Below are 27,438 nucleotides of genomic sequence, written 5' to 3' on the forward strand. Positions count from 1 at the left end.
AAATAAGATATAAAATTGGATTCTCGTCTTTAACCACCCTCAAAAATATAAGAAACAAAGCAGGAACAAGAAATAGCATAAATTTATCATGGAACCAGAGAAGAAAGCACAGATGTTAAGATACTTATCCACCAAAGGAAAGAACGCAATGAAAAATAAATAATTTCATTTAGAACCTTATGTTTCATATTAAGAGTTTCCAAAAAATCATGAAAATATTCCAGTAAGATTTGCATTCCAGAATAATGCAATTAAAATAGTGCAACTCAATGCGCTATAATGGAACTCGATTAAAATGCAAGCGTTACGAATGTAATGGATGTAAATGATGCTCCTTTGGTAGAGTAAGTAGCTTTACAAGTTGTAAAATGAATACAGACCGTTACTCGCGGAGTCGTAGCGTCGCGACGATGCGGTGGGCGTCGCCGCGTTGTTGTTGCCGATGTAGACGGCCGCCGGAGACGAGGGTGATGCGCCAGTCTGGCTGTTCTGGCTGTTGCTGCTGCTACCACTGCTGCTACCGCTTCCTGCACTGCCAGCTAGTCATGCAACCAACCAACCAAAAGACGAGCTACTGTCAGCCTCTCGGAACAGCATCCTCCCGGTCGCTTCTGGCTTTCTTTTTGTACCGTCATGATTCTATCATTGCATTCTCATATTTCATTGCATTGCATTGCACTGTCAATTACAATTAATTTCATTTCATTCACATTTCATTAAGTGTAATACGAAAAATTGAAAAATTGAAAAATTGAACGTGTTAAGTTATCTCATACCCTAAATGAGCGGTTTAAATTGTTCCTTAACATCCTCTCTGTGTTCATCTATCATATTATGAAATTTGAATAAATAAATAAAAAGACATGAGAATGCAACGAATCGTCACGTCGATAATGATATCGAATACCAACAGAAAAAAAAGGAAACAGAAAGAATCATTGGAAGCGAAATTTAGCAAAATGCAGGCGATTACGAGGTGCTCGTCAGCGAACGAGCTTCGACAAAGGGAACAACACAGTGTGAAATGCTAAATTGATTGATATTAATCGATCGTTCCAGATCAGACAGTACTGGCTGGTGTGTGATCAATTCGATATTCGAATGAAAAGCAAAAGCAATTTTCGTTGAGTCTTGTGGACAAGAGGGACTGATCGAGGGCTGTGAACGAACGATTTTGTGCTAGGTGGCAAACGGAAGTGACCAGAGACAGGGGTCAAAAAGCTTGATAAAAAAAGGGGGTGCGAAAGATTAAAGGTCGCGAAGCGTGAACTCGTTGCAGGTGAATGGATTCGTTTTGAACGGTGTAGCCAGAGTAAAAAGATCCAAGTCATGCTTCGACTCTGAAAAGGGACTCACCGATTTCTGCCTAGCGACTTGCTCTTCTTCCTTGCCTTTTTATTTACAACCCAAAAATAAATAATCATCTGATACGTAAACTTATAAAATTGTAAATTTCCTTTTCACTTTAAATAAAAATCATTGAGAAAATATTCGAGATATCCGATTCTATATTTTATTAAAAATAATATATAAAATAGAATATTAAAAATATTTTTCTCATGATTTTTATTTCATTTCAACACTCTGCTTACACCTCACTAATCGAATTAATGAAATATTTTAATTAGAAATTTTTAATTCAAATTCACCCGGTTCATTTCCGCTCTCGATTCTGGCAGAAATCGCGAGAGAAGAAACCTTACCGATTCACCGGTACTCGCCGTTTGAATTTTGATTATCCATGCGCTCGATTCTTATATCCTGCGGACACGAGCACGATAAAAGCGCATTTCTGGTAACAGCCGCAAAGGAAGCCTGCAATTTCGCTCGGGCTATACGGCGTTCCTTGTCGGGACCGACCGTAAACTTTTGCTATTGCTGGCCGGCGCGGCGATAAAAAAACTCAAGAACCTCGTAATATCACGACAATGCTCCAATTATTCTCGTTCGCGTTCATATTGTCTCAAAGAACGAACGACGTACGAATAAAGAAAGCGAGGAGCATATCGCGAGATTTCTAGAGGATGTTTTTAACCCCCCTTGCAAGTGGCATTTGATCCATCGTCCGATGGTGCTAAGATTGTAGGATCTTTGGTTTATGTTCACACGTGTCCTTCGTTACAAGTACATAACCAGAGTATGTAGTAACATTTTTATGTTGACTGTGAGAAATAATTCTTTCTTTAACAAAATATAAAATTTGAAGAGAACCAAAATACTATTATGTTGCATTAAAAATATTGTGAATTATGTGAAAATAGATGAAATTATTTTCAAATTCAATATATGTATAAAAAATGAAGCAGTAATGAAATTTTTTTTTTCGCAATGATCAAACGAAGTGTTTATAAAATTAAATTATAATTGTGTGTTACATTGGATTCGTTCGTTCATTCGAATACTGTTTTGATTAAATATAGACTCTCTAGGTGGGACAGGCTTCGTAGATTTTTCTATTCACAATTTCTTCTCCCTTCTTTCATTTTTGTTTAACTCTTATTCAACCCGTACAATATATTTTCTTTACATAAATACGATTTTTCTTCTGTAATTTTCCAGACGCTGGATTAGAAAACATCGTGATCTGAATATCGATAATACGATAAAAATTTGCTAAAATTCGAGAAAGAAGCTCGATGCTGGCGTAGGCGGAAGTGAGAAAAACCTCGCGGCTATAATTTCTCCAACAAAGGGGCGAAAGAACGGTAGAGTTCTAGTTAAGGTGACGTTAAAGAAAAAATTATGTAAAATGTCGTCCCCTTTGCAAGACCAAGGGTATCCTAAGAAAGAAAATGAACAAATTCTACCGTGCTTTCCTCTCGGATCACTCTGACCAGCCGATTTACCTTGTGCTCCCTGCAGGAGTACCGCGGCAATCCCAAGAGGGTTTCCTTGAACCTGGTTTTGCTTGTTCGTCTGGCTCGCTGCCCCGACTACTCTGGAGAACGCGGACACAGCGGCAGGACTGTTCGGAGGTGTGCCCTGGGAGGCGGGGCCTTTGTCGAAGAGATTTCGAATGGATCAATTAGAAGATTCAGCCATGAAGAGGCAAAAAAGAACACTGTTTTCCAAACGCAAAACAGAACACGTCACCAGATGAACATTCAGCTAGACCGAGTCGTAATTGGGCCCATCAAATGGATTAATTAGCACTAATCAATCAACACCGAAGAAATCTTACGTAGCTGGGATTCTTGGAATTTGGTTAAAGCGGGGTTTAGAATCTTTAATTATCGAAGATACATATACCGATACATAAATTTGCTCCATCAAGGTTTATCCATGTGTTAGAAAGACGTTTAATCAATGGTGTCAAGAGTTAGGATAGCTCATACTTTCTAAGCACTCGCCTACAAATTCAATTACTAAGTATCTACCTAGACTAAGTCATAATTGAATCTATCAGGATTAGTTACGTGTTAGAAGATACTATGCTGCGCCAGAGGAGTTAGTGTTCTTGGTTACTTCTGAAGAGTATCAAAGGTTCACAAGGCACCTAACAGAAATACTAGAATTCACGAAAATTAAAAAATTAGAATTTTTATTTTAACAAAAATTTCAATACTAACAGTACGAAGACTAGCAGAGTTCATTGACTCATTTCACTCAACAATTATCTATACTAGGTCGTAATTTGGTCTATTTAAATCAATTCTACGTTAGTAAATGCCGTTGATTGATCATCGTTTAACTAAACAATAGAGGTTACGTGATTGGATATAAATCAAACATCAATGTCCAACACAACTCCAAAATTGTTCATTATTTTAAATCAATTCAACATGAAAATTGATCGAACACACTATTCAAACCCACTGATTGTCAGTAAATGAATGAACTTAAAAGAGAAAGACGTGAGTTCCGTCACCTTTCATTTCGATTCGAGAAGATCGAGCGGAAGTTGCTCGCTGACCGACCTTTGCCGGGAAGAACCAGAATAGTTACGCTTGGTCACGATAGATTTTCTCTGCGTCGACATAGACACGATTTTGCGACTGAAATAGATACGAAAGGCTGGCTGGCGATCGTGACCCGACGCTACCAGCCTCGACGCCCGCTTCGAAACGCTCGAGAAGATCGTTTCGCGTGGAAAACAAGCCGACGATGCACGGAACTTGGATTCAAGTCACAAACTTGACGAACTTGATAAATTTCGACATTTAGAACTTGGGATGTTTTGAAAATTTTTCAACAATGGAAGAGTTAAAAAAATTTTTCCTTAAAGAAGACTCACGACCTTTGAAGGTTTTATTTATGAATCTTCTGAAAACATCTTATATAATTTCTTGGAAATGAAGGTAGTTTCCCAATACGTGGACAGTGATATTTTCAAAGTAGGTATTTCAATTTAATTAATACCTAAAGCTGTTTCAGTAGATAACACTATGACTGACCAGACACGACTGTCAAACGAATCTTCCATCAACAGCGAGGATTATTTATCACGAGTAACGAAAGGGTAAACAACAACACTGATCATAAATTTTCCACGTATCACGAGACACACCCTGTGCGATTATCTAAACACGAAACACTCGTCTATCCATCTCCACGATCCTCCTGGCGCAATTACCAAGATACAAAGCGTACTCGTGGCTCACCGTGATTGTCAGGCTGCTTCGAAGAGCAAGGTAAGCCAGCAGCGGCCGACATTTCAATCGTTTCGACGAGTTCTCTCTCTGAATCACATTTATAGTAATACGCTCGACGCACCTCTTCTCTTCGTCTTTTTCTTCTTTTTCTTCTTCTTCTTCTTCTTCTTCTCCTTGTTCTTGTTCTTCTTCTTCTTCGAGATGAAAGCGAGATGGAGAAGAATTCACGATGGAAGGACACCTGAACCCCCGCGGAAAGGGAGGAAAACGAAGAGAATCGACTCGGTTTTATTGCGCCTCGAAAAACAGCCGGCTTCGGGGACGTTCGAACGAACGACGCGAACTGCTGCCAATCTATTTTCAAGCAGTGCCAAACGGTCAGGTATTTCCGTTGACAGCGCTCGAAGCTTCACCGCTCGATTCCGCTAAGCTACTCCCTTCCATCGTTCTACCTACGGACGGACACTCAAGATTCTGCTCGCTCATGGTCACTGGATCATCTTAAATAAACTCAATTGGCGGAGGAAGGGAGTACTGAGGGAGCAATTGACCGTGAAGTCATTGTACTTTGTTATAATATTTCAATTGATGTCTTTCTTTGTTGATATTTCAGAAAAATTGGGGATGGAGATTTGGTAGAAGTAACAGTGGGGAATCGATTAACAATGGAAAAAGTTCATATCTTTGAACACCTGTTTAAAGTTTAAACATCTACTTTGTTATTTTAATTATAATAGTATTTTTGTTAAATCCCGCAAAGGAGAAGGAGGTTCATTCTTTGTCTCTTATGATGCATAAATGCATCCCCACCTCCTCGTTAAAAATATATATACATATAGTGTGCAACTGGAGGGAAGAAAATTCCCCTTGAAACACTTTGAAACTGTTCCTAAAAATGGAGTGTGATAGAGCGACCAGAATCTATAATTGATGCCCGACGACATTTTAACTATAAAATTCAGAACGTCTATTAGCTAAGAAACTAATTGATGAATGAAAACTAAGTATTTTTCAAAGCGATAGCAAACCATCGATAGATGATTACTTCATCTATTTCTATAACAACATCTACGATGAATCCATCTATGTCTAGTAGAAGAACCAAGCGAACTCGTCTCCAGGCTACTTGTTCAATGCAAAAATATACGATATTCTTTATGTTACTTATCGTTCGAGATCATCAAACTTCCAGGTGAGTCTGTTGTTGATCACTGGTCAATCACGACAATTTGCTAATCATTTCACAGACTGACATCAGTAAAGAAAAAAATACACAGCTAGCTGCTCGATAATGATAGTACATACGAGTATATGATATAATATTATTTACTTCTCCTATACAGCGTGTACGTTTACAACAACGCCAAACAATTTCTATGAACAATCTAGCAGACTATCACGAAAAATATACACACTGGTGTAATTTAATCGTTCCGACTTTCTCATCGCACGATTCTCTAATTTGTCTACTCGCCTCGACCAGTAGATCCACTAGATGTCTGATCAGACGTCTTCGTTCGCTATTTCGTAGACGGTTGCTGGCTTCCGGCGTTGGAACTCGCTCGATACGATTCTAAATCGTGTGCGTTTAGCAAACAAGTATGGGGATAATGGGAGGAGAAATTTCTGATTTTACTCGTAAATAGATCCCTACATTTTTAGGGTTCCTAACGTTAGTTGGCTGGAGAGTTGTTGGCTGGTAATTTCAGTGAAATTTTTTGATAAATCGAAAATCGACAAATATTTCATAGGATATTTTTAATAATTTTATCTCCTGTCGTTTGAATAAATTAAATTTGTAACTGTTACCCCTGTTGGAGTCAATTTGTTAGGTAGGTTAATATTCCAATTTTTGGAAACTGAAATTTTCCATGATCATATAATATGTTTTCCGATTTGGTAAAACCACAACTGGTGCTTGGTCTGTTTACATAATATTATATGCTGGTATTCAATCGATACGAGGGTATATTTATTATTCATACATTTTGTACGACTGATTATTCAATACGTTGTATGCAGAATGAACGTTGGTTATCAGAGATGAACGAGACTGTTCTCTTCAATTCATGAATTGAATAATATAGCCAGATCGCAGTTATAATGTTTGTTAATTAAACACGTCGATCTAATTTTAATAGTTTAACTGACATAAAATTGTATTATTTCAGAAAAGATATACCTAGGTAACGTTTCTGTTAATTCATTTGAAATATTTATCAGAACAAACGAAGATAATTAAACGAAAAGAGGTATGTATAATTAAAAATATCATTGAATTACCTATCAAAAGCTGTAAATCGAATATTTTCTTTATTCTAAAATAAAATTTCACTGAAAATCATTTCACAGCCCAGATGCCTCTCCTTACCTAAAATCAACAAACGAACGTGTGTTAAAAACGTGGCCAATTATGGCCAAAAAACAGTACACACGATCGTCGATGTCGTAGGAGGGGACACGATCAATCCCAGTAACAGGATGCAGGGGCTAAGATTAATAACAAATCGATGCACGCAACGTCCTGATATTAGTTCGTGGAACGAGAGGAGGCTGGAGAGACGGTAAATCCGAAGTACGAGTTAGCGGAAGCTGGAACAGACAGGGTGCAAAAGCTCGGCTCGAAGCTCGTCATTGAGCCCCTCGTGAAGTTGGCTTCTCCGATTCGCGACCTGCTTCCGATCCCCTCTCGCCATCGAGAAAACCTCCTCAGAAATCACTTCCTCTTCCCTCTTCCTTCCAATCAACATTTTAAATAAATAAAATAGAAAAGTAATTTTTCTGAGATTTCATTAATCAAAGAAATTATAATATTTCTGTTCCTTCTTCGAAACTAAGAATTAGATTCTTTGATTAATAGTAAAAGGCGAGAAGGGCACTATAGAAGCTTTCAATATTCGACTTTATATTTTTAAATGATAAGCTATTAAGATTAAGCTTCAAATTGATACACAATTAATGCTATTTGACAATACTTGGATGCCATCAAATTTCTATGCTCCAAAGTCAGCCATTTGATACGCAAAAATCATAGTTCAAAGTGGGGAAGGGTGTTTCGAAGATTTTGCATTAACCAACTGTCTCAAAAGGATAATAATATTAATAAATCCTTAACAATAATCTACTTAATGATACATCTTCCCAACTTGAAACTATGAATACAACACAGTGACACAAAAATCAAACGATAAACGATGAAACAATACACATGAATTCAACATAAAATTACACTAGCAAACGATATTCAATAATGCTGCACCGAACAAAATTATAGCAAACAAAAAGAAACAATGAACGATGAATTTCAATTCGCGAATAAGAGAAGCCATTTGTGTAAATTTCGTGGACGTGGAATACGTATACGTAAATCTAGACGCAGTTAATGTACATGTTTGTATTACACATGAAAATTGCCGTGAAGCCTCGAAACGTATTGTTTCTTGGCCTTCGGTGTGCAGGTTTACCTTCCGGTTCTTTGGCGATGACCGTGCTGCTCCGGTCGACGCCGCCCTTCTTATCCTCTGTACAACAATACACACATACGTCACGTATACGGATATGCGAGAGTTTTCATTCGTTTTTGTAGCAGAAAAAAAAGAAAAAAAAAATTTCAATAAAACGCCTATTTACAGGTCTAGAGAATAGCAACGCGCTGAAACCCGAGATAAACTTTCGTTTCTCTAGCCATTTTGTCTGAGCCAATCAGAAAGCAACTTGAAAAGCAAATTTCTTAAAATTTAATAAAATTGCGAAAAAATTTTATCCAAATTACTAATCAGAATTCATGATGTTTCCCTGCTTAAATCGTTTACATCTTGCTTACTTCGTAATGTAGACTTATAAACAATAATTTTCTATTTAACAAATAGTTTTTTTTTGCAGTTATTGAGATTGTATGTTGTACATTATAACAAGTTTTGTGTCCCTGTTTGATAGAAATTTCAATTATTAATGATACCATGGCTGAGAAGTGTATGTCTGATCGTACATTGACCAATTCTACTGATCTGAGAATAAGTAGTATAAGCTGCGTATTTTTCAGCCTACATATAGTTTCAATATTTCTGCACACCACTGCTGTGTAAATAATAAGAGTAAACAAAAAATATATGAATATAGGATTATACAATGTTTTTTTAAAGATTTTAAACAAAAATATCTGATAACTAATTTACTTTACAATTTTTACTATGGTATGAGAATGTACATACCAACCATATTTACTTTTTTCTCTTTTTTGAAACCATTCGTGAGTCAATATGTATTTTATTTCTTATTCAATTTTTTTTTTTTTTTTACTATTCAAGCCAGTATAGAAAAATATCATCGACCTGTTGGTGAAGTATGAAAAATCTGGATCACTCTCTGTATATCACTGAATTTGAAACATTCTATATTTTTATCATCGCAGCAAACGTTGTAAAATTGTTGAAAGTCAAAGTACATACACCGGAAAAGAGGTATGAAAGAAACTAATTCTCGAACAATTGTACAAAAGTTTAATGGAAATTTAATTCGCAAAATTCCCTCGTTAGTTTTCTTTAAAAAGAAGTACAGAAGAAGAAGTAGTGGAAACAAATTTCCTACATTTTCTTCGGTAACACGGGATTCTAAATTAACGAGAAGCACTTGGAAAATCACAAGTTACTTTAATCTTCGTTCTACAAAATCATTCGGCTCACGGGGCACGGTGTGTCGTTTGCAAAAACTCATTAATGGACTCATTAACGGATGAAAGTTTTGCAACGTCAACACTGTTTGTGCTCAACTTTACCCCTGCTGCAAAATTTATCCAATAACCAATTAAATTCTTTTTCCATTCCAATCGACAAAGTACTCGTTGCTTTCTGAACGACTACGAAATGCGCGCGGCACGACGCCGCTTTAATTCGATGCGAAATAGCTGGACTCCGTGAACATAATTAACCCTTAAACGATGATAGACAGCGACAGTTTAAATTGAACCTTTTCCATTTCTTACTTTCATTCTCGACATTTTTCATATCATTTTCTAATTTTAGCCTAAATCATTATTGATCCAGTACCGTCGTTTGGGAGTTCATATAGTGACATTATACTTTACTATTTTATATATATATATAAAAAAAGGTTTGATTGTTAACACGGAGTATCAGCTGATTCGCAACAACGCCGAATATTAGCTGCGAAAATTTTAAGAAAGTATATTTTCTAGCTTAATTTTCTAGCTTTTCTCTAACGTAAACTAACGAAAGAATAAATGTATAGAATAGATAAAGTGGTGAAAAAGGAAAGAGAAGTATAGACAGAGAAGGATAGAACTGCAGCAAATTCTTCGTTCTCTTCGTACTTGGGTCTTTCGGACAAGTGTACTATCGGTTCAAAGTATTTAGTAGGATGTTCTTGAAAAGAGAACGAAAAAAAAAAAGAAGTGGGCAAATGGAGTCGTGCGAAGAAAAAGAAAGTGGATGTCATTCTTGTCGAAGAATCGAAACGATAAAGGTTGGTGAAGCGAGTTTGAACGGTAGACCCTTTGCTTTTTTGTGTTGAACGATTGGTACCCTTTTTTTTCATTTGGATGATCGCAACACCGAGGATGTCAAAGAAAAGTAATAGTCTCTTATAGAGTGTTTACTTTTTTTTTATACAATATTTGATAAGTATTTCTTAGCCTGTTAATTTGAAAATAAATTAAATTAAAAATAAGTTGAATTTGATAACAATATCAAACTTTGTTAAAAATGTCAAAAATACCATTATACTATTATGTAATGACCAATTGTTCCAGAATAAAAATCTAAAAGTCTCCGCTCAAGATCTCGCTTTAAATTCAGGACAGTATCAAAGAAATCAAAATCCTAGTACAATAAATTACATACTTTCAAAAAAATCTGTGCTGAAAAGATGCACGTGTGCAATCGAGGAAGATTCGTAATCGATCTTCTTCCGAATCTCTCAGTGAGGGAAACGCGTGTGCATATCGAACGGTCGATTCAATCTCGTTGGGGGGGGGGATCGCTTTGAGAAATCGAAAAATTCCAAGGATCGTGCTTGAACGAGCAAACAGTTTATTTTGCCTTTCTCTTTGAAAAAGAAGAGAGAAATAGGGAGTGCAAAAAGGAACAGAGTTCTTCTTTTTCAGTTGTTCTCGAAGACGAACGAGCTTTCGTTTCACCGTCGTCGAGTTCCTAGAACTTTTCAGGACAAACGAGTAGATTCTGGGGACACGTTTCTTTTTTCTTTCCCGAATCGAGTTTCGCGTGTATTCGATGAATCCTCGACAGGATTTCAGATGATCCTTGATCGGGATTCCTTTCGGTGGATACTTTAAACAAAGTTCCCTGATATTTACGCTCGCTACCGCTGAGATTAGAGTACCTTCGGCTCTTTTTATTCTCAACACTCGACTCGGCATTCAAGAAAGCTTGGTGTCGATGCACTAAGCGAATGGATACAACAAGCAACGATTAAACTAAATTCAAGCACTTGGTGGGGATAAATGATGCAGTGATTTTTAATCTTCTTTAGAAAATCTACCTTATTCTTTGAAATATTATTTTTCAAAAATGTCGAATACCTACAATAAAGTATTCTGATAACTGATAGTAAAAAGAAGCGTAACTTTAAAGGTTCCAACCTTCGGGCTATAAACCTGAACGTTTCGAAACAAATTCAATCACTGCACCACTTCTCGCGCAACGAAGCAGGACGAGGCAAGCCATGCGAAACGGTGCGTGAGATCGCGAAGCGGAAACGAGCAGGGATAGGTTGCTAGCACGTGGGGTGGATGAAAAAAAAAAGTAGAAGAATATCTAGCGCAGGCAATTTAAGGGTGGTGTTCATAAATCCATAACACCGTGGAGAGACGGTGGACCGTGTATCGTTGTGATGGGGCACGTCGATGGTGAAACGACAATTGTGTGTAAACCTAAATATTCTTTTCTCTAAGTAAATCTTTCGCGCGTGATAAATATTGTAGAAAACAAAGAAAGACATAGAAGATCATACACAGATAGGGAATAAAATGAATTGGTGGAAGATAATTCATGGTGAAGACAAATTTGGTGCAGAATCTTTTGGTGATTGAGTGTCTGAACGAAGTAAATAGAAAAGAAAAGAATAGAAATAAGAAGTAATAATGTTATCCCAGCGAGGGTGTTCATTTTCTGATACCGACTTACGTTCACCATGATGGAATGTGCGATGATTGCTGCATTCTCTACGACGATGAGTCTCTTGTGTTGTTCTTGATCACTAATATGGACGATGCTTCTAACGTGGTCACAAAACTAATCTACCTTCGCTAATCGCATACTAACTCATTCGTTGAGTCTTTGTAGGAACGAGACGAAGAAGCAGTAAAGATGGTCGAGAAACGATGATTAATGGCTGCTCTACACGAGAATCACTCGTTTCTTCTAGAATTTGTAGGGTGCTTTTTAATTTGCAATTGTGAACTGCTTTTTAATTTTATGTAAATTTTGTCAGGTAACAAGTGGAAAGTTTTAACTGAAAATTGCAACAATTGTAATTATAGTATACTATACTAAATATCATAGAAAAATGATAAAAAAATAGCAATTTTATCTTTTATAATAAAAGTATTTTAATATTGAAACGAGTATTTCCTTTTTAAGCAGAAGCTTCTAAACGTGGAACGCAACAACTGCCATCAATGAGACGTTCACCTATAAGAACTAATAAAAAAAGAAGAAGAAAATTGGCTGAATGAATGACGAGGAAATAGAAAAGAAGCAAAAGCATCGGCGATTATTCATCGTCAGATAATCAATCGACTCTTCGATTTTTCTCTAAATTTCATTTAATTAAGCGTTACACGCATCGATCCTGAAAGTTGAATTACGAATCCTTCGCGATCATAAATATAGGCTTCCAGAGAATACTGGTTCGCGATTTCGATTTACTTCTGCAGCCCTTAACTTTTCCAGGTAACTTTCACAGTAATTTCACCACTCCATTATCCGAACTCGCAAACAGTGACTTTCTCATTGTACAACGCTAATTGCATACTGAAAACAGCGATCGCGTGTACGGTGGTTGGTCGTTGTGGGGTTCGCGATTCGCCAATCGACCGACATAAAGAAAAATCAACAGAATTTGTCCACGAGAATGCTAATTGATGTATGATTGAAATGAAATTTTCCTGGAAATAAAGTCAAGAGAAAGTCGAATTGAATTAAGGATGAAATTTTGCCAATAGAAAATTTTCCTTTAATTAAAAATATTTAATAATTACAGGAATTATAATAAAAATAGAAATTCGATGGAATTGGAATTTTGCCGATTGAAAAATGAATTTCCTCTATTTAAAGGTGTTAATCGGATAAATTAAAAATAAATTCATTACAAATAAATACCGATCAGGTAATGTTTTTTTTTCTTTTTTTTAAATATCACTCATGGTGGTTCATTTAATAGGATTCGTTTCTACTTCACCTATGGTCTTACCTAATTTAAGTCTATACTACTGAAATCACACGCGTGCATTAAAACGTTCCATTAAATCGTTCATGACCAAAACTGTGCTAACTATCGCCATTTGAAGTAGTCGCGTCTAGGAACCCTAGATTCTAGTGAAGCCCCATTTCGATGTGCAAAACTGTAATACGATGTTTCAAAGCGGGTAATCGTTCTCAAAAGCGGTTCGATGGAAGTGTCGGACGATTAATGTCGTCCACGAAATTACGAATTGCACTCGGCCAGGGTACAAAATGAAGTCTGTAATCTATCGAAATAGACGATAAAGAGAGATCAAGCTCCAATTTGTATCTGGGGACACGATCGCGTGTTATGGATTTGTGAGCATCGTGACTGAACACAGAACAGTGTCATTTTTATATCGTTTCTTTGGAGGAAATGTTCTTGCAACTTTAGAAATGCTTTAGAAATGCTTTAGAACAGTGTGAAGTGTTAATAAAATGCTAATTTTATAAAAAATTTTTATTTGTAATATTTTCATAAAATGAATTTTTCTTTTTTGTGGTATACTAAAATTTATTATGTTTCGTTGTTTTCAAAGAATGGGTTTTGTGCTTGGAAACTCAAAGTTATGAAAATTTTTCAAAACTTTGATTACTGATCGTTTCGCATCACGATTTGCATCGAAGGAAGCGTAACAACAATAGGTACGACAATACGACATCGCTTCTGAATTCAATTGTTTCAACACGGGCCACGGTATTACCGTTTTGTGCTCGAGTGTACTTGTGTCTGGCTCGAGAATCAATCCACTCTGTGATAAAACGTCTGAATCTTGAAAGCGAATGAAACCCATTGTCTGGTAGTGTTTTCGGTGTAAGGTGACAAGGAGACTTGGTTGCATGCATGCCGGGGGGCGATCGTTGAATTGCACTTCCACTAATTATCCTCGCTCATTTATTTATAAGAAAAATTTATATAATTATCGTGTGCGAAACCTTTAGAACCCCAATTGGATTCAAATTTTGTATAATGTTAGAAAAAGCCTAAAAATAGCTGAGAATATTTTGCAAAGTCATGGCGCATCACTTTTGAAATAAAAAAAAAGAATTAATGTTCATTTGTAATGTTATATCGACAAAATCAGAAAAATTGAAATTTTGAAAGTGCAATCCTCGAAAAAAAAATCCTCTTTGATAATTCTGCTCTGGCGATGTACATATGCGCATCGAAATGATACCGCAAAGAATAGAGCAATTCAAAGCTGACCAACAGGTGTCGTACGAGGATAAACAATGTTCAGAGACACATCGAGTGAAACATTGAACTCTGATCCTACGAGGACAATGAACATTTGCACTCTAACGCTTTCAAATTCTTCTTAAACATCAAATGCATTCTTTGGAAAATGAAATAGAATTTTGAAAGAATTCGACGTACGATCGATGATTGTATTTTATTTTATACTATTCCCAGGATGTTTTCATAGTTTTTTGATCGACTTGAAAGAGCGGACCGTTAGTATTAATTAGAATAAATAATTGAAAGTTAATAGATTCCAACGTCTACAGAAAGAAATAGAATAGAACTTCGCTATAAAATTTGATGGGTAAGTAACGAGACGAGTAAAGCTCTACTTTCTAAAAGTATACACGGAACTTTTCTTCATTTCGCAACAGAGATTCGCTCGATATACAAAATGTACCGTTCGAAATATTATAATTATTGCATATCAAACGACGGATTTTTGAAACCGACCATTTGATATACAACGGCTTGCAAACGTTCCAAAAACATTTGTAAACATAATATCGAATAGGCGGCAATAAATGACGCGTCATCGACGAATCTCTGCAACAGATTTACCAACATATACTGTTAATCGGAACACAGATGTACGCAAATATAAAGATAGTTCGTGGCTGGAGAGAGCAATAGGTTGAAGGGGGTAAAGCAACGCGGGGGATACTTAACTACTCGAGCTATTGTCCAACGATCGATTCGCACGTGAGCAAGAGTATTATCTCTCTAATAATAGGCCGATATGCGCGCGCAAATCTCTGCCCGTGATTTCGTTACATCGTGCAGAGAAACCGCCGACTGTTTACCGGATCCTGAATCATCCTCCGTAAACGTTAATTAACGAGAGCAAAGAAAAAAAGAACACTTTTTTATCGACCATTTTACGAGCCGTTAAACTCTCTATTGAGAGGATATATCCCCGTTTACTGATAATAGAAAAAGAAAAACACGAAGATTTTCAAAGAAATAATTCGAGAGAAAAGAAAACGGAGTGTGAGGAAAATCAGTCGCGAGTCGATTTAAAACGTCGGACGATCGTTCGCTACGACCCGGCGTCTCTTGAAATTCAAATTCGACCAATAATAATCGTCTCGCTCGTCCATTCGACGGAGAAGGTCGTTCCGTTTCGAATCCGGACGGGACTGAAATGCAATTTATAGCCGCGCAAGTAGCGAGTAAAATCATGTTCAATCCATTAGTAGATCTCGCTGCGAGAAAATTAACCGTCCCAGTTTGGGTGTCGAACAATTAACGAGCCTACAGGCTCCGGTTTCGTCGTGTGCGCGCGATACACGCGTCGAATCGAGAGGCGTCCTCGAGTAATCGATGTTTTCTATCGCGACTCGTCGATTTTACCTCGGAGACTACGTTGCTCCTCGGTCTGGAAATTTTCATTTTCAACGGGCCTCTCTAATTCTCTTAATCACAGGATGATTCAAAAAAAGAGGAGAAGAGGAGACCCTTGGATAGACTTTTTAGAGACTTAATAAAATATAGAAAAATGAATGTAGAAAATAAAACAATCACTTATCCCAATTTCATTAAAATCCTCATCAATGGTACCATCCATAGGGCTCCTCATCTAGATCTAAAATCATCCGGATCTCAAAAAACCTGTTTAAATAGAGCGTACACGATGAAACCGACACAGATCGAAACCGTAAACGCACAGCCAGGCCCCAAAAGTTCGTGATTCGTGGGGTGATAAAAAAAAGGAGGCGTTAAACGGGGTGCACATTCCCGGGGCGATCCTCGAGTACACCGAGGATAATATTGGAATCGAAACGCACAAAAAAAGAGGGGGCTAGAAGAAGATCTAGAGTGAGAGAGAGGATGGGTGGTCCTACCTTTAACGTCATCGTCCTCGATCGTTGTGCTGCTGTCGGTCGATTCCTTCACCTGAGAGCCATCGCCCTTCTTCGTGATGATGCTCCGACCTGGAGCACGCAGAGCGTTTCAGTAAATCGACATCCAGGGGGGTAGTGCAAAATTGTTGTTGTTTATAGAGATATAGAGAAGAGTAAGTGTGACAGAACAGGAGATTGCTTGGTTTGTTAGAACAGTGCTGTCCACGGGCCAGGGGTCACTTACTTTTCGATGTTCCATCAGGTCTCCCTAATATTTCTGTACTTAGGGAATCGAGGGTATTTTTAGGATTTTACATTCAGATTTTATGATAAATGGGGGGGGGGGGGGGGGGGGGTCTTTTTAAACACTTCAGTGTCCCATTACTCGTCCCTTACTTAAATTTCCTTAACACGGACGTATTCAGAGACTTATGGGATACTATTCTTAAATCCTAAGGCAAGTGCAGGTGGGTAGATAAGGGAACGAACAGAGGACCACCTGGTTTTGCCTAGGTTTCCGTAAACAGCACTGGATTAGAGAAACCAGATCTGAGCGAGTAGAACACACACAGTTGCGCAAGGCGATCGTGTAGGATCTTATTAGGAGGAATTTGGGATTGATCAGAGTCTTGAAATCGATAGAGTTTATCGAGAGAAGACAAGTGGGATTAGCGATCAAGATAGACGAGTGCAAAAGAAAAAGGTTTATATTATTTTAATAGGTGCCTGATCATTCTCAAACGTGAACATGTGAAAGTCTACTGAAGCTTAGAAACGTGTGCTTTCAATGTGTCTATTTTTTGAAGAATAGAACGGGGAAGCCGAAAGACGACGTGATAATTATTTCAATTATGAAAAGCAATTATTTTGAAAATGAATATTATCAATGTTTCTTTTCAAAAGCCCGCATCAGGCAAAGAAATGAGAAAGGGAAAAATTAATCTTTCTATTAAGAACGAAGAGTCTCGTTGAAACAAAATTTAGCACGGGTGTATCTCGATCGCTAACCAAACCCGTATAGTTTGAAACTGAAGGCACAAGTTAACCAAGAGTCAACTGAGTCGAAATTTAATCAGGATCGACGTAACACTCGATGAATACTGGGTTTTCACTCTAGTTTCGACCAGAGGCAGATAAATTAAATGAACATCCTTAGAATTCTTCAAGGTAGAACATAAAAATATCGTTATGTCGATCCATGGTCAATTTTGAACCCAGAAAATCCTCTAATAGATAGAAAGGTTCAGAAATTCTGAATATAAAAGAAAAGAGCTTGAAATCTCTGGTAACATACAGCAGAGTATTAGATTAGGGTTAGACTAGCTTTCAGAGAAGAGACAGAGTTTTGAAGAGAAACGCAAACCACAGAGAAGATAGAAAGAAGACAGAGAAAGGAGAGGAAAGATAAAGAAAAAGAAAGGATTACAACGGAATTGAACATTCAAGTGAATCTGTTCTGCATGCGAGACAATAGTGATCAATCAATTCGAGCAACTCTGCCGATGCTCTCAAGATGATGTATTGGTGCCAAGGGGAAAAAAATGGTAAAAAACAACGATTCTCCTCTCGTCTTTACCTTCAGGCAGCTCCTCTCGAGAGCACGGCTTCGTTCTGCGCCAGCGAAGCGACGTAAAATTTTACATAAAAAAAAAAAAGGATGTATCATAAATTGCATGCTGAGCTGCGTGCGCGATTTTTGCGTGTCACTGGGGGGACGGAAATCATGGTTCTTTTGCAAATGTACAGCGAATCGCGATCGAGAAAGGCCAGGCCAGGTTTTATCTGTATTTTATTTACTGTTCCCTTCTTTCGTAGTTTACTGTTATTGTTATTGTTGCCACAGCCAAATGGACGGTATACATATAATAAAACGTGTTCCTTCATAACTTTTTCTGTTTCTTTTTTTTTTTTAAGTTTTATACTTATTTATAGATGACGTGAAGGGCTTACATGATTAAAATAACATTCTAAGCATATACTTATTTTTGGAAATCCTAAGGATATGGAAACGTTTAAGAGATTCTCAAAACTTTCAGGGTAGAAGTCATCTATTGAAATTCAAAATCAAAAAGTATCGAACAATAGGTATCACCCATGAGAATTCCTTTATTGTCGATAGAAAGGGAGAAATATTGAATTACATGGGGTTTCTATCCCCGTATGATAGAATTATTATTGTCGCGGTAATACCAAACTTCAAAGCTCGTGAATCGTGTCTACTACGCGTGGTTGTATAATTTATCGCGGAAAAGTGGGAAACGAAGAGAGGGAGGATGGATAGGCAGTCGGTTTCCGACGCCAGTATAAATACACCAGAGAAATTCATCCCTAAGGTGTAATACCCGTGTACTTTCAAGGAGGGTTGAATTCGCGAATTGGGAAACGCGTTCTTCTCGCTGGCTTTTATGTGACCCGTGTATTCTTATCTCGTGCGAGCAACCCCGTCGGGGCAACGCGGCTATTCTCTGAAAATCTACCCCCGATTTCTCGGGGGTTACTCCTCCTCGAATATGTATTTGGACTGTTAAATTGTCTCTGCTCCTCGATTTCAAACGTTCGGTAATTGTGTGACGAAGAATAATGTAATAGTCATCAAGGGATGATGAAGAAGAGGAATGGAAGAATTATTCGAAGAAGGAAAAGATTGATGCGTTGCCTCGATACGAAGGAACGTTAGGAAATATTTCGAACAGTTCAGGATATTGATATTCAGTGTGAACAACACTTGTTTAACAGATACGTACTACGTGTCTATATTTGCGAGAGAAGCAAGCAATTAGGCGTGAAACGAAATAAAGAAGCGAAGCGGAAAGCGTAGCCATGCCAAATGCGACGCGGAAACGCGATTGTTCGTGCGGAGGATTCTTCTTTCGATTTTTGTTTTTTATCTTTTTTAAGGATTATTATTAAACATGTTCTTTATACTGCTCGAAACAATCGCCTATTTGAATAAATTTAAGATTAAAGTATAAAAGGTAGATGAGTAGCTATTAAATCCTTAAATATTGTACTTCTGAATAAAAATTATTATACAAGTTTTCGATTAACATTTTATAATCCCCTACCTTTTCATCTCTGCTAACCTTTATGAAATTATATATCAGATAAAAACTATAACGAATATAGATTTAAAATCATCTAGAATCTATATTCTAAACGATATCATTGATTTCTCAAACTCAAAACTGAAAATAAAACGAAATAAAGATATACATAGTAGGCGGAGCTATAGAAGTAGTGGGAAACATAAACAGCAGGAGTGGGGATAAGTAGGTCATGAATAGGCGTGGCTAAATCATTTGGAGCAGCATAACAAAAGAAATCAACACGATTCTATCGAAACTTCCGACGAACACATCGCTAGTTGTTCGATTCACAACGTGTGAGATACAACTAAAATAATGTCGCGTGTGTCTTTGTGTGACGATGTTGCAAGCGTTGCTGCTTATCGGTTAGATACATCTTCTCTAAGGTTGAGAGAGCGACGGAAGATTGAGAAAATGGAAAGTGCTCTTGCACCTCCGACCCACTTCGCGTAACCTTGTCAACGAAATTAAATAATCAGTCGTTGAGTGTGAAAGAATAAATAAATAGGTAGAGAAAGAAGAGAAAGAGTTAGGATACGAGATATAATTGTACGTATATATAGGAAGATAGACTGAAACAGAGAGAACAGAATTGATCGTCCGGCTCGCGTTCTCTTGAATGGAATTCACGAATAGAGCGCGAAATTCATGAATTATCTGTGAACTAGGAATTTATGAATTCAAATTTTTTCTTCTTTTGCTGTTTCAAATTCACAGGATGTTCACGAAAGTTAAGCTCAAATTCCAAGAACTTCATTTTTTTCATTAAATATATTAGAATTCTTCTGTTTATTGCTACTGGATGACACTACATCTACTTCTTCTTGAACTTCGACCTCAACTTCTTCGACACCCTGTATAAGCAACCGTGGTTATACAAATGAATTCTCGCGTAAATTTCGACCACGTCAAGTTCGTCGACGAACCTCGAAATTTATAGATTCGATGAATTCGGAGATGGCATTGAGTTGGAGTTTGAACAGCATCTCGCTTCGAAATATAGGTACTCGGTCACGATTTAAGTAAACATTTCGAGAAAGGATCTCCAATTCGATCAAAAATAAACCAAAACATCCGTTTATTTTAATTAATATTATTAATAAACGTCAGTACGTTGATGCTACATCATTTTCATTTGCTTAAATAATTAATAGAATTCTATAAATTTTGTAAAATTCATGTCTCTGATGATTAAAGTTATTTAATTCTAAAATCAAAGAATTGTTTTTATAAAAAAAGACAACACGAGCCACGAGTTCTCTCCTGTCACAAAATAATCACCAAATAATAAGATCCTCAAATTCGATCGATCAATGATCGTTTCAGAGGTGTATCTTCTTCCCTTCTTGTAAGGAAAGAATGATATTTACTTCAGCTTTAGTTCTTAAGAAGGATGGAGAAAATACAGGACGGATCGAAAGATTTTTTTCATTTTTTTTTTTCCAAATCGAATTTCGATAGAACCACCAAGGAACTTGTCGTTTCGATTTCGCTCGTGCTGAAATACACGCGTCTGGAGACGTTCGAAAAGCAATGAAGATTACTGGAAGATCGTGAAAATGAAACTCATGAATTTCGGAGAAAGATTCGAGACGGACGAACGAAGGAACGATTTGATGATTGATAAGCAGGAGAAAATTTTGCGTGACAGACTTGACAACGAATTACGACGACCAGATGAACCGTGGGATTTTCCTTTTCAAAGTTCTTTCTCGTTTTATTTCACTCCGTCGATACCGGCTCATTTTTGACACGCCATTTCATTTATAAAATAAAAAGTTGACTTACAAAAGAAATGATTAATATCAGATTATGTTCTTCGAGATAAAATCGAACAACGAGTCAAAAATAACCCCGTATCGATCAGTCGCGTCGCTTTCAGTCCGTTCGAGGGTTGATTAACCCTTTCATTAAAGCTAGCGGGTGAACGATACGAAATAAAAAGGATATTCTAATTTCAATTGATTTTCTTCGAGGTGTGTAATTATACTTAAAGCTCCTATTGATGTAAAAACCGACGGCGGGTCGTTCTAAGAAGTACTTAACGTCGAAAGGGTTAATTAATTACGTTTGCAGAGATCGTGGGAAGGTAACGTTCTCGCGATATTACGGTTGAAAAAAAAAGAGCAAAAAGAAAAGCCATTGCAGAGTAGGAAGAAGAAAGTCGTAAAATAAGACAAAGATGGTCGTAACTCGAAGATCCAGAGCTTACAGCGATTAGATAAATTTAATTAAACTTCCAGCCTGCCGATCGATGAACGAAAGACAGCGTTTCGAACTTAATTACACGTCGGTTGTTCGAGGTAGCCCTAATAAAAGAAAAAAAAAACGAAAGGGATTGCAAGAGAGAGAGAGAAAGGAAACGAATGATCGCGGTCTGTCTTCGAGTTCGTAATTGAAACAAATTGCTGGCAACGCTGGCGACGAGAACTCGCATTTCCACGGCTACTTCCGGACGGAAATTGTTACACGGCAATGAAAGTATTTGATGGTTTTCACGATAACAGGCCGACCAACACGCGAACTGCGAAAAAATTACTCTGTTTCCTTCGCACGTTCGATCGCGAACTCATTTTTCTTTCAATTTTGCCAATTACTCATTTTCTAATTACGGAGGAATTAAAATTATTTTCATAGATAGATTATGGACTTTTGTGAAATTTGTAACATAGCAGAAGGTATGAAAAGAAATAAAAATTTTTGTACATCTTCTGTTATGTAATTCCCCAAATGGTAAAACTCAAAAGATAAAAATTAGAAAAAATAATTTTTATTCTTTAATCAATTTAAGTAGAAAAGAATTTCCTCTTTTTTTCTCAATTTCAACGCCAGAACGTTACCTTCCACGTTTCAACCCTTCGAGATCCCTCCACCCCCAAGAATCCTGCATCGACATCAAAGTAACCTAATTGTTAGTCTTCTATAATTCATTTCTCCATTTTTACAATAAAAATATTCACAGGTTTCGCATCCATATTTAACAAACCCATGAAAAGTGATCATTGCCTAACGTGTCCTACCTGATTCTACTTCGAGCGTGAAGTGTCCCCGACGATGTGTCTTTTCGCACAGAAAACAATTGCAATAACAATAGAAAATGATAATAAGAAAAAGAAAAATCAACGAAAATATAAACACACAAGATCGTCAAACAGTGAAATCATTATTCTTGTCTTTTCAGGGTGGAGGGGTAAATGTGTCGCGTTTACAGGTGTCGTGTCTCTACACAGAAATGCAAGATGCTCATCTACTCGACTAAACTGAGGATGCTGCATTCTAGGGTAACTTTTTTTTTCTTGTCATAAATGTGTGTGCGTATGTATAGCGGATGTGTATTCGATTCGTATCCGAATACATGAAAAGATTATGCCGTTTTGTCGAGCATCCAGATTCAAAATGCGCACCAGTCAAACTAACAGGGTGTCGTGTGTGTATACAGACGTACACAATACAGACATGGATTTGCGTGATTTAACATTCATGTTTCGTATTTTGGAACACTTCGGAGCCGAGGTCTTTCGGCTGAATCTTTATCGCCACGCCGATGAAAATTCCTTCTCGTTTGAATTTCATAAATCCGAATTCGAAAGAAACTACATTTTTCAAAAATATACAAAGTTAAAATAAAAAATTTTTTCTAGATACGTCTCCTTGAATAAAAAATCACATTACTAAAAGTTGAAGAAATGGGTTTTGTTCAAGAAAATATATCAATTTTATAAAAATATTGTTATACATATAATATTTGGATTAAAAAGTATTACTCCATGCAAATGTTTATCTTGTACGACCAAAACTGAGTGATTTGTAGATATAGAATATGTTTGCGTTAGTAGTTTAATAGATAGTTCCAAAATATGTGGCACGAATGCAAGGCAAATAGAAAAAGTGGTCCACGGGAGTGTTTCAAATTTCGTTGTTGTCTTATCCATACGACAGGCGCTACAGAGTGGTTAGCAATAACTAAACAATACAATAAATCATTCGTGGGCACTTCTCGACAGTGGACCTAAACAGTTGTACTTGATATTTATTTATTTTCTTTTCCTTTCTATTAACACAATCTTTCAACACAGAAACACAATTATATGAATTTTACCTTTCAAAATAAAAATGATAAATCCTTTGAAAATTCACACTTTGAATCGTTCAAATCGAAACATCACCCAAACGAACACTTGCCATTTCAACTTCCAATGAATTTTTCTTCTAAACGATGAAATGAATAATGAATGATCAATGACATCTTGTCTGAAGCAAATGAAAATTAAGACTTTGACGACCGATGCAATATTGGTCATTTTAATACCTTAAAAAGTTGGAAATAAAATTTCACAAAGTATGCGACCATCAAAGTGTTAAATAGATTTTGATGAAATTCGTATTTGTTTCGAAGCATGACTCGATATGGTGTTCGATGATTAGAAAACTGCTTGAGTCCACTGCGACGATTCGCGTGGTTACCCAGATTTCAGAAACAAACGAATGACAATGAAGAGAAAATATTATGATACAAGGAAAATTGTAAGAAATGTTTCCCTTCTGGGTAACTTAGCACAGTCCTTGCAGGATATGAAGTGCGAGCCAAGTGCATCGACTATGAGTACATAGTAACACGAGGTTTGTGAACAAATAATCATGATGATTATTGCTAATGACAAGAGCAAGCGAGGATGAAATTCGTTGAATAATGCCGGAGCAAACCAATGCAATGAGGAGATCGGGGAAGATCACGAGGATCTACCGTCGTGGTTGTGCCAATGGAAATGGATAATTGTACGGGGTGATTTTTGGGTCAATTTCACCTCGCTGCTCCGATCGCCTAGATTTAGATTCTATAGGCGGGGATGAACATAACGGGTGTCTAATTCGTTCGGTGCACGAGCAAGAATGATCGTCGGTGCTTCATTTCGTGGTATCTGAACGTATATTTTATTTTTCAAACAACCAACTCCAATACCATTCTCTATTCGCAAAATTTCATTGAAAAACAACCCTGAAGCATTCATTTCCGAAAAAAAAGGAGTGTCACGAAAGTAGAACTTGTTGAATAAGTGAAACGGAAGTACGTACAGTGCCATGTTCTGAAGCACCTCTCGAAAAGAACGAAAGGGTTGATGAACAGAACCTCTATATTATATGTATGTATGTATATATAGTATATAAACAGGGGGATGTGCAAGACGGATGAAGAAAGAGCTTGGTTTATGGACTATGAATTCAGGAACGCAAACAAAAAAGACAGGTAGAAAAAGAAAAAGTTAGGGAAGAGATAGAAACCGATGCAAAGATAGACAGATACAGAGAGATACAGAGGGCGGGATGTAAAATTTAATAGGTGATATAAAAGTACTGTCTGTCGTGGTCCATGAAGCACTGAAGAGGGCCGGAGGTACTTACCCTGTGCATCATACTTACTGGAAAAGTTCCTCGTCGCCAACATGGTCGTCAGAATAGCGACCTGCGAACAAACAAACCGACAAACATTAGTCTTTCTTTCGTTAATTAACTCTCGTTCGGTCAAGGTCTTAATTATTTAGTGACGCTGAAACAAGAGCCAGTGTATGGTCAAGGATCAGTCTGGAAAGTCGGCGACGCATGGTGCTTAGACTCTCGTTTATTCTAACAAACTAAGAAAACATGAACTTAGAACTTAGTCTATTATATTTTTCTGTTGATACAAAAAATCCTCGTACCATGCTTCTCTACATATAGATACCAAGGATCCGTCCGGAAAGTCGACGACGCACGGTAGAATAACTCCCAACTTTGAAACTTATCACTTCCAACTTTTATTTCTTAACAAGTGTTTCATTAATTTTCAATAAATAATATAATTAACATTTACTTAGCTTCTATAAAGCAACGAGTTTCAAGCATCAAACTAAAGGAAACTTTAGATCGAGCTGGGCAAAGCATCAAACTCGTGTAATTTGCAATTTCAATTCAGTTTCGTTGAACGATTTCGTTGCTGAAGGATAGAGAGAGAAATTTCCATACGACCAAGAAGATGAAACACGTCATCACGAATTAATCATGTCCATTTCTCGACCAAGAACGACGCCGTATGATAGACATGAATTCGTTTAATGCTCCTTTTGTACCATCTCGACCAACATCCGGTACGTTCTATTACATTTATTGAACGATAAGACTTCAGACTCGCTCACGGCACTCACTCCATTATTTTCCACCGATAATTCCTTACGCTCGAAGAATTCTATGCTCATCAGTATTCTCTGGAGCACGATTCACCGACGCGACGCGACGGACCTTTCTCACAGCAGATCGATAGATTACGTTTTCGCCATTAATTCATGTCCAGAGTGTCTTTTATCTAAATTAAACGCCACCCATTCGCCGACCTGTTACCCATCGTCTACCTGACCGCACCGTTATTACCTTACATCTCCAGAAAACTTTCTATACAAAATTAAAATATTAACATATTATTTTTCCCTGTAAAATAAAAATATTAATTTTCTAGTGGCAAGATTTTTGAAGAAGGAAAAAAATGGTTTAATTTACGGTAAAGAAATTTCGAATACGCAGAGGAAAATATCAGTATTCGTGGATAAATAATAAGATTGTTTAACAGTGAATTTCTCGGCAACGATACAACAAACACGAACGAACGAACGAACGAACGCAAATACAGCTAATAAAAGGAGCATCGATACAACGCGTTTGACGTAGCACTGTAGCATCCAGAAAATATTTACTTCAAATGTTTACCGTACAGAACAATCGATTTCGATTAGAGGCCAGCTTCTATTTTCGTCCGGGGGTACACCGTAACTTGTCTACTATTTAAATTTCATATATTAAATACTACAAGTGTTATCGTCATTAACGCCTTCATTGTCACAATGAAAATGCGATACTTAAATAAAAATGAGTAAGTATTCGTTCGTTTCGTTTTTATACCTCGAGTTCTTGTTATAATATTAATAGTAGAAAATTTTCTTTAATATTTTTTCCTACTAACATATTAAGTAAAACTCAAGGCAAGTTAGCCGATTAATAATTCAACGCGATGAAACGGTAAGTATACATATACCTCGGGAATGGTCGCTTCCTGTTGCCTGCATAATGCAAATTTGCTTTTCAACGCCTTCATATTTCATTCGTGTTGAATCTTCACTACTTTCGGTTCAGTTTCAACTTTTCTTCCTGCACACTTTTCACTCGTATTTTTCAGTAAACACCGACACTAATTGTTGGCAAAAGAAGATCCGTGATTTATTCATAGCATTAAGAAATGTTCCTTTTTTTTTTAACGCTTTGAAACGTTTCTGCTGACTTTGCGATGAGTTTAATCAAGATTTTTTATACATACACCGTGAATGTTGTTTCAGCGAAATGTTTCACGCAAAGTTGATAGTAAAAACTTTCTTGATTAAAATCAAACGCGTGTACCATCTGGCTGTAACATGCACCGTTAAATCTAACTCGTGTTCCATTAAGAAAATTAGTCTCTATTAGTTGATCACGAAAGTAATTAACAGGATTGAAGAGCATCGAGCTTTGAAAAAAAACGTTTGACCATGATTTACGATGTGCCGAAGAGTTGAGAAAAAAAGAACATTACTCAGCACTGTTTCAATTATTTTTAATGACCATTTCGATTGTTTCATCGAAGTACATATTTTGTTATTAGAAACAATATTAGTAGTGTTACTTTAATCGTTAATACCTATTTCGTTAGTCCGTGAAATGAACCCGTTCGAACGATCACGAAATATTCCTAATCACGGTAATTAATCTCATGGTAATTAGCATCACCTCGATTACTCTAATGAAATTCGATTATTCCATTACAGGAGATTAATCACCCTAAGTGATCACGAAAACATCGCGAATAAATCGATATCCTACTTATTTTTTAAGGAAGAGTGATTAACCCTAGGACGACGGACCATGGAGAGAGCCCCAATTTTAATCTAATTGCGACATTAAACGATTCTCCCTCTTCGGATCACGGAAGTTCAATGTTCCACAGGTAAAACATAAGACAAAAACTTGTGTCTTTTGCTCCAATTCCGTAAGATCCTTTCCGAATAGCCAGCATTAAGGATCGAGTGGTAATTACATTCGGCTTAATGGAACGATCGCGTGATTGAAGTCTCACAAATCTGTCCGTGTTGCTCGACCGCGTTCGGACAGTATCGATCAAAGGTGATCGAATGAAAA

At 37.0% G+C, this 27,438-nt stretch overlaps 1 protein-coding gene across 35 annotated transcripts in view; it reads right to left on the reverse strand.

Moving 5' to 3' along the window:
* Positions 1-27,438, reverse strand: part of LOC114880753 (calcium/calmodulin-dependent protein kinase type II alpha chain) — a 94,158-nt gene that overhangs the window by 15,143 nt on the left and 51,577 nt on the right. For 6 of the 35 annotated variants that reach the window (XM_046285071.1, XM_046285072.1, XM_046285075.1 and 3 more), the window contains exons 10-14: positions 24,646-24,706; positions 16,160-16,249; positions 8,057-8,113; positions 2,847-2,996; positions 381-539 (exon numbers count right to left, since the gene is read on the reverse strand). In XM_046285071.1, the coding sequence (XP_046141027.1) occupies positions 381-539; positions 2,847-2,996; positions 8,057-8,113; positions 16,160-16,249; positions 24,646-24,706 (517 nt within the window). The remainder of the gene's footprint in view (positions 1-380; positions 540-2,846; positions 2,997-8,056; positions 8,114-16,159; positions 16,250-24,645; positions 24,707-27,438) is intronic. The other 29 variants (XM_046285089.1, XM_046285090.1, XM_046285095.1 and 26 more) reach the window with 16 other exon arrangements.

The sequence above is a fragment of the Osmia bicornis genome, chromosome 3 (assembly GCF_907164935.1).
Source record: "Osmia bicornis bicornis chromosome 3, iOsmBic2.1, whole genome shotgun sequence".
NCBI lineage: Eukaryota > Metazoa > Arthropoda > Insecta > Hymenoptera > Megachilidae > Osmia > Osmia bicornis.